This window comes from Drosophila miranda, chromosome XL (assembly GCF_003369915.1).
Source record: "Drosophila miranda strain MSH22 chromosome XL, D.miranda_PacBio2.1, whole genome shotgun sequence".
Classification (NCBI taxonomy): Eukaryota; Metazoa; Arthropoda; class Insecta; order Diptera; family Drosophilidae; genus Drosophila; species Drosophila miranda.
The window spans coordinates 3,995,104-4,003,425 of record NC_046673.1 but is presented as its reverse complement, the minus strand read 5'-3'; the positions used below and the strand labels follow the sequence as shown (position 1 = coordinate 4,003,425).

Below are 8,322 nucleotides of genomic sequence, written 5' to 3'. Positions count from 1 at the left end.
TTAAATGGTTTATTTTAATTTGTAAATGTTCAGAAAGAAAAGTTGGAATGAAAAATTAGGCATTTATGATTCGGATCCCAGAATCTTATGTGAATCTTAATATATAGAGATCAGATAAGAACAGATCAAATGTTCATGAATATGGACAAACGAAAAGCAAAAAAACCTGCGCTCCTTCAGGGTATACCAAGATAACTTCAAATGTAATCATGAGAGTAAATATGAAGTATCAAACATTACTTCAGTTGAAAAAAAAGTATGAAAAAATATTATCTATAGTAAATGTTGATAATTCCCGCTCCGAGCTCTAGCGAACAGTGTAATTACCAGATCCAACGAATTTTCCATTTCGACCGTTGTACTCGTAGTCCCATTTCAACATCTGGCGATTCATGCTCCAATCGAAGAGCTCCGTGAGTTTGCCAACGATGACGGAGCCTGTGCATGCGTTCAGCTGGACACCCAGATAGAAAATAGTGTGGCGGTAATCGGGTGTGAAGTGGTTAAAGTTGAGGGCGACAGGTCCACCTGGGCGCATCACCCACGATTCCAGGGCCGTGCAAATGGACTGCACGGGTGCCTCTTGGATTGTCACCATGCTGAAAAATACGGCTCGATTGAGCTCTTCCAGTGTGATCGTGTATAGATTAAAATCAGCTATCTTGCTGAATGAAGTGACAATCTGCTGGGGCTTCAAGTAATCCAAGACCGGGCGCAGCAGCTCACGCATATGCAAATACTTGAATCCAATGTTTGAATTCGCCCATTTGTTGGTAGCTTCCCAAGCTTCGCCGTCCTCTATGCCACACGCTGAGATCCGAATCATGTATGGATATATAATCCCACCGGGACGGATAAAGCGGTCTCGTGCTACAATCAAATCGGCCAGCTTGCCCTGAAATATAGCAATGTCGCTGTAAGAGGGATTAGTACATGTATGGAGCCGGCTATCGATGGGGGTGCTTACTCAATCCAAGCGCACAGCAGCACATCGTACCGGAACCCGGACAGGCCCAAGTGACGCACATCGACGCCCATTACGGAAATGCGATCTAGCATTCCGTGTTTACGGATCACGCGACGAGCGACGCTCGCATTAGTGAACGTATCTATGGCCAGGACGTGTCGGGCTCCGGCCTGGATCGCAAGCATGGCGACTCCTCCATCGCCGCAGAAAATATTCAGCACGTTCTGCAAAGGCGGTATAAAATGGGAAAGTTCAGTATACACACATAATCTCAAATATCTTCGGCAAAAATGCGCCCAGTTCTTGGAATTCGGCGACAATACAACAACAAATATAAAAAGAGCACAACAAAGCAGACGAATGAACAGAAAGCACCCACCGCGTCGCGGAAAATGGCAGAATCCTCCATCATCGTAGCTCCGAAAAGCCTCTGGCGAAGGAACTCGTTGCGAAGTGCTCGCACGGTGAACTGGCGATCAAAGCGTTCCATTTTATGAATCCAATTGGTTCACTAATGTGTTTTATACAAAATACAATTTAAAATGCAGTGCGCAACCGCGAACGCGCTGTACAGCCAGAAAGAGAGAGTGGCCATTCGTCGAGTGACCACTCGTCGATCAGTTATCGATTGGTCGCGGTGAGTTTCGTTGACGGTATGGTAGAATGGTAGAACTGGCGGTGTGGTGAAGGGCCCGCAGTCGAGAAAGTTGGCAGCCCTGCCCCTGCCAGAGACAAACATGTGTAATAAATTGCCTGTCCGTTGCTGAATTGAAACTGCCAATCCAATTAGTTGGGACTGTGCAAACAAGAGGCTGCAGCCCGAGTTACCCAGCTACCCGGGTACCCAGCTCCACTCGCATGTGGCTGCCGGGCAATAAAAATTGACACACAGCAGAAACAACATGGCGCTGGCAGAAGGCAACGGTCCGGGACACCGGCACAGAAGCACTCGCCAATGTACAGGCAACCTGATGCCGGCCCCTTCCCCCCTCCCACGCCTCAGGCCTCACCGGACACTGGACTAGGAATAACAGCATTTATTCTTCCTTCTGGTTGTACTCTTTGTGTCTTAACTATTTATGAGGTCGAGTTGTTTGTGCAGTTTGATTATTTTGCTGGCAGGGCGGCAGGCGGAGCGCCGGCGACCTGTGCCTCTTCATAATTCAACGGTCGGGCTGACAATCCGGCCAGACGGAGTGCACACACATTCAGAGGAACGGAGCGCTCAAGTGAGATCGCAGTGAGCGCCCACGCACCGAGTTTTCGGCAGCGTTTAGGGGATCACTCGATGGGCTGTACACACGTAGTGAGTAGTGAATATTAATGTACTAGCAGTGTAAATAGATATGTATACTCTTGATTTGAAGCCACAGCTGATTTGTTATTGTTTTAAAAAGAACTCAATGAAAATCAAAGTAAAGGCCGATCGGCCCTGTGCCCTGCGGGCCCTATATACCCTACAGACTCGCTACAGACTCTATGTGCTTGGGATCCGCTCGCTACTTTGGCCTAGAATGGCTGGAGCATTTCTTGTCGATTCACAGTCAACGTTCAACGCACTGCAACAAGCAGCAGCCACCATGAGTTGCATACAGGGCATTGCATAGCTAATCACATCACTTACAGTTCCACACATTATATTATTGAATGTTTTGTGTGAATCTGTCTGACGTCTGCCTAAGTCTGATGAACGTGATTATATAGTGGAAAAAATTATTTGGCCTAGCCATCTTATGTGCATATTTACATACACACTTATATATGGAATTCTTTACACTTTTGAAGGCTCTACGGAGAGATGCAACTCATATACACACATATCTGCGACCTTTCCAGTCGCCTTCTCGTTCAGCTGCTGTCCTCTACCTGCTCTGGGTAGGGGCCTTCCAAAGCTACAGGCAAACAATTGCTGCATTCCAGAAGTCACCGCTAAAACGCCGCAACGCTACAGGACCTGAGCGCTCCCAGTCGTTGCTTCGCTTCTACAAGCAGCACCGACGGTGACGCTACATCTTGGAACACTTTCAGCGTTCGCTTCCATTCGGTATGGAAGCACTTTCACGGCTCTCAATATATATGGTATGTTATACTCGTATCTTAATGGAAAGGCGTACTTACATATTTTATAGGTATCAGTATGTTTCTGATGTGTCATTTATGCAATTTGTATTTGCATACACTGTATAAAAACTCTCATGTGTTCCAGGTTATTCACATGTGAAAATCCCTACACAGTTTAATCAGCTGCTAGGCACTGCATATTAATATTAATGAGTAATATTGACGAAACAATTCAGAAGTGACTGATTTCTCATCCGTGGGGCTGCCTTGACAGCGATCTTAGTGAGAATTGTTGACTTCTAGCGACTCAGCGACTTCTGCTCTGAGCGCTTCTCGTCGGTGCGTTACGCACCTGGTGGTCTTCTCGACGGTCCAATTAAAAAACGGCAGGAGCACAACTACGAACTACGTATGAACTTGGAAACGGCTACGAGTTCGTTCAGGTATGTCTGCTGTGTATTTTATATGAATACAATATATTATTTACATTGCGATTTCATGATTCAGCTTCGTAGGATATGATAAGGGACTTCTCAGGGTTGCGCTCGCAAATACATTGGAACCAAACACACACAGCGTTTCACCATCCATATTTAAAGCTGAACGGATGGAACAAGTCAGAGGGGATAAATGCACGTATCAGCTACCAGGTTATATTTAACATTTAAGTACTACCTCGTCAATATCTTTTCCTTGCATCTAGTCTTCCAGCTATATATGCTGTTAGTCTGTAACCGCTCCATAAAGGGCCTGGCATACCCAACAGACTTCGGATCCTCTCGTTACGTAGACTACTGACTCGCTATGCCGGTTAGCAGCACATGCCCGGGTGGTGTCCTTTAAAATACAGCAGCAAGAGAAACGTGAGGCTACAGGAATCTTCGCATAGATTAAATCTACCTATGCGTATCTATGACAGGACCACAGTTCATGTGTATCGATGTCCCTTTCCTAGCTATGGGCGATCTCTGCAATCTCTGCATTGCTCAATCTAAACGAAATTTCCGAACACTTAAACGAATAACAGATTTCGGCTCCTCCCAGAGGACATAGCAACTAGCATCGGCCTCCAGGAACTGCTTCTGCTCAGCGAGATCCGATTGTAGGTTCTTCTTCTATCTCTCCTTGGTACGTGTGCACTTTAATATGAGTACTACGCATACTACGTACGTATATTTATATGTATAGTCATATATCAAATTCGATTTCAAGCTGCATTCCTGCATCAATTAAAAATTGCTTACTGCATCTGTGTAGCGAGAATGGAAAGAGATGAAACCAAACATAAAACGAAATTGATTTTTGTATTTGTATAAACTGGAATTGTTTTTAACGAAATTCAATCCATTTTGATGCAGCCAGAATCTGGCCTTTTATATATGTACATAATATGCAAAAATCACAATAATAAAATAACACCAAAAGCGAGAGAGAGGGAGGGAGAAAGAGAGTTGGGAAGAGTAATGAAATAATAATCGAGACAAAAACCGCAGACCAACGTCAAAGAGGGAAAGGACGAGGAGGAGGTACTGCCGCTGTTGTAGTCATTTCTGCTGCACAAGCATTTTATTGTGGTCATGGAAGAAGCAGTTGCTTGCTCCCACCAACGCCCTCGCTCTCGCCCTCGCCCTCTTCCACTCTGTCCGTTAACAGTTAGCTGCAGGATGACGAGACAGAAGAGCAAGATGAAGCGTTGCCAGCTTTAATTAAAAACATACCTTGCAAAAATGTTTTAGCTGTTTTGCCTAGCAGCAGCAGCAGTGCAGGCAAATGTTTTCCGAACCCGACCAGATCCCAGCAGCTCAACCAATCTGACCGAGCTGCCATTCAATGGCATGCAGCGGCTGTGGTGCCATCAAAACTTTTGATGCCACGACTCACTCCATTCGGCGGGGCTGACTCCTGACTCCGGACTCCCGACTCCCCATGCATTTGATTGCAGAGCTGGCGGAGGAGCCAGGCATCGATATCCCGTGAAAACTTCAATTGACAGCCTACGGCAGGCGGAGTAGAGGGAATGGGAATACGAACACGAATACGAATGGCATGGGATGTGACAGGATGGGATGGTGGCTGTTGTGTCGCACAGTTTCCATGTATACGTACAATATTTTTTCCCGCTCTCAAAATATTGCATTGGAATGAAGCACCCAATGGGTCCCCCAGGAGCTGTCATTTCAACCGAACGGACGGCTGGCCTCTGGAGTGCTATTTTTACTGTCGCAAATGATACTCAAGACGAAGGATTTTTTAATGATGTTACTTCCCGGAGAGCTCTCAAATCATTTGAATACAAATTGTACGCCCTCTCTCCGACGATTGCAGGATTTTCTTTGGAATTCATGAATTCTTTATCTCCTTCTTCGTGCTTTTCCAGCTGGCAAGCTATGAAAGTGAAATGCGAGACATGTTCCCCGAGGCTGAAGGACAGGTGGATGCATGGAGTTGGTAGTGGAGGGGCGTCCATTGTCACTGAACCCAAAAGTTCTGCCAGCCATGCGGAATACACTATGCAACAGGGTTTTTTTTCTGGTCTGGTGCAATGGCTTTTATACTTCATGAATTGTTTCACCTCCGAAATGTAAAAAAGTCTCAGGGTACTCTAAAGACCCTGCAGAGTACGCTGAGTATTGCTTGCAAGCTACCCCTTCATCACAAAGACTTGACAATGAAGTAATTTTCGTTGAATTTTCGACATTAAACGGTCCCACTGGGCATTCTCTGACGTCTCCAGCAGTCACCTAAGTTAAACAAATTATACCACTACAAAGTATTGTGCACTAAAAGGAAAATGGCATAGTAAAAAGAAACACTATCAGATTTAAGTTAAATATTCGGGCTTCACTTTGATTCGAATATAAAACTATTAAAAAGTTTTTGATATGGCCCATGTTTAATCTAAATGTAAAACCTTAGTGGAACTATTCGGGGCTCTGGCCTTTTTCCTCTGGGTATACCTTTCTCATCTAGAAATGATCATAATAATTGAAGCCATCTTTTTTCATTTGAAAATTTAGAAGTCGCTTCTTTTCAGGTTTCAGACGTTGAATAGTTCGAGCGGAATACGTTGCTGCACCTCAGGTGCTTCTCAACATGATTTTTAGGCCGATCCTGGGAGTCGTTTTATTACCCCATTGCCAAGATTGGTACCACAAAATAATAATTAATTACTAATTTAAAATAAATTCTGAATTATATTGGAAACAAGTTAGCTTATAAGGAATCATTTATATGTGGTTGTAAGGAGTCGATTTTCTATTTAAAATTTATTTTTTTCTGCCGGAAAAGCCTTACAGCGTGTGTTTCTTAGTACATGAATATGGTATAAAAAGCCCCAATAATAATATTTTTTTTTTCAGCTCCACTGAATACTGATCATCCTGTGCAGACGGACCTGGAATTCGAGGGAACACTCTTAAAAGAAGATCGAAATCACTCTCGTAGATGTTTTCCTTCCGATGTTGTGGCTTGGAAGGGACTGGAACAGGGTATAAATGACGCCAAATGGAACATTGTCATTTGTTGCATAGTGAGGACTTAAGTGCAATTGCAGACACACACACATCCGGATGTATCGAAGGAATGGCAGTTCATTGGTAATGGGAATGGGAAAGGGAATGGAATGTCAGGCCTGTCCTGTCCTGTATCCTGCCAGGCGACAGCCGTGGAGCGTGCTGTGGCTGTTGAAACTATGCCAAGCGCATGCTGCATGATGTGATGCGGTCCACCATCAACACGGTATCAATCTCAATTAATTCATGAACCCGTGTCCATAAGCGCGGCTGGGAGCAAGAGCAAGGAGAAAGTTCATGCTGGTGCTGTGAACTTATGACACGAACTTCGTTGAACTTTGAAGCGAATTAAGAATATACGCGCACAGCATGCACTCCTGGCTGCAAATTCTAGTTGGAGTCCTTCCGAAGTGGACTTTGTCCAGTCGGAATAGGAGGGTTCGCTTCCCTGTCGCCAAGCTCTTCCGGAGACCAATTTGCTCTACCGCTCGTTCGCTCCTCAATTAATTTGAGCAGCTACTGCCATTCCACAATTGAGAATGATTAATTATCCATGCTGGTGCTGGTGAGGATGGACATTGGTCCGCTAATTTGTTAGTGTCCTGGATTGATTGTCTCACTTTCATTTCAACAAGTGCGGGAAAAGGAGTGCCGTGTCACCAGGGCCAGTTCGCACTTTGGCCTGTCACTATGTTGTGAATCATGCCAAAAAGTAAGTTATCCATCAAGGCCATGTCTGTTTCTGTGTTAATGCAAGCCCCTCTTGCATTTGTAAAATTACTATGCAGGAAAAAATAATAAATTTACATGGTAATCTTGAATGGTAATGGGAGGTTGAAAAATTACACAAAATACTACAGTCTGGCATTGTTTTATATTTTCAGTGGCTGCTAGAAGATGTTGCTAGAAGACAAGTATCTAAGGGGTCAACGCGAGGAAGGGAATACGCCTCAGGTTGATGGGACTCTTACGGAACATACTCTAAAACTCTTAAACGAAAAGCAGTCGTAATTAAAGTTATACTTAAACGAGCGGATAGCAATTAAGTCTTACATCTAAATCGAAACGTCTCCACTAACTGGGGCGGTGGTCGAAAACTTGTTGGCCGGACACCGCGCTGTAGTCGTTCCAAATACTAGACTATTGACTATTGCCATTGAGCATCAGCTCTGGCAGATGGCCATTGGTGAACACTCCCGTAGAAGGTGCGAAACTCCGCTCCTTCATCCCGTTGTAGCATTGGCTGAAACAGCACCTGGTTGACGACACCAAACAGAGGCACAAATCCATGGGGAGTACACATCAGAATTAGAATTACGCCTCGAAATGAGACACAAAAATTAATGAACGACGCGAGGGCCCTGACTTCAATACCAAACACTGTACTGAGAATAGCCTTCTAGTTAGTAAAAGAATGATGACAGCCATCAGCATGAATACTATAAGAGTCTCACGAATCCCGTGACGAATGTCAGAAGGATGAAAAGCGACAGATTGGAGAAGAAGCACATGATTCCAGCGACCCTGTTTGAGGGAGCTGATGGGCCATTTCATAGACAATACCAGCAGTTGAGTAAGAAGAGCAGCACCTCAGTGCTGGCTTGGACACCGGCAGCAGGCATTCCGTATACGTGGGTCGCTCCGACAGTAAAAATAGAGGTCTGTAAAAAGTTTAAGTCGAATCGAACAATAAAACCGTTTTATTAAGAGACATGCAGCGTTTTATGCAAGAGGCATGTACGAAGCGCGAATCATAGGCTTGCATTGATGCTATGGAAATCA

The 8,322-nt window shown here is 44.6% G+C and overlaps 1 protein-coding gene across 1 annotated transcript; it reads right to left on the bottom strand.

Annotated features, from left to right (window-relative positions):
* On the bottom strand, nt 1–1,556 carry LOC108165137 (protein arginine N-methyltransferase 1-like). The gene is made up of 3 exons (XM_017301208.2): nt 1,347–1,556; nt 968–1,191; nt 1–914 (listed from the first exon to the last, which is right to left on the bottom strand). The coding sequence occupies exons 1-3, from the start codon at nt 1,455–1,457 to the stop codon at nt 308–310; spliced, it is 942 nt and encodes a 313-aa protein (XP_017156697.1). The 5' UTR covers nt 1,458–1,556; the 3' UTR covers nt 1–307.
* Nucleotides 1,557–8,322: the final 6,766 nt, after the last annotated feature.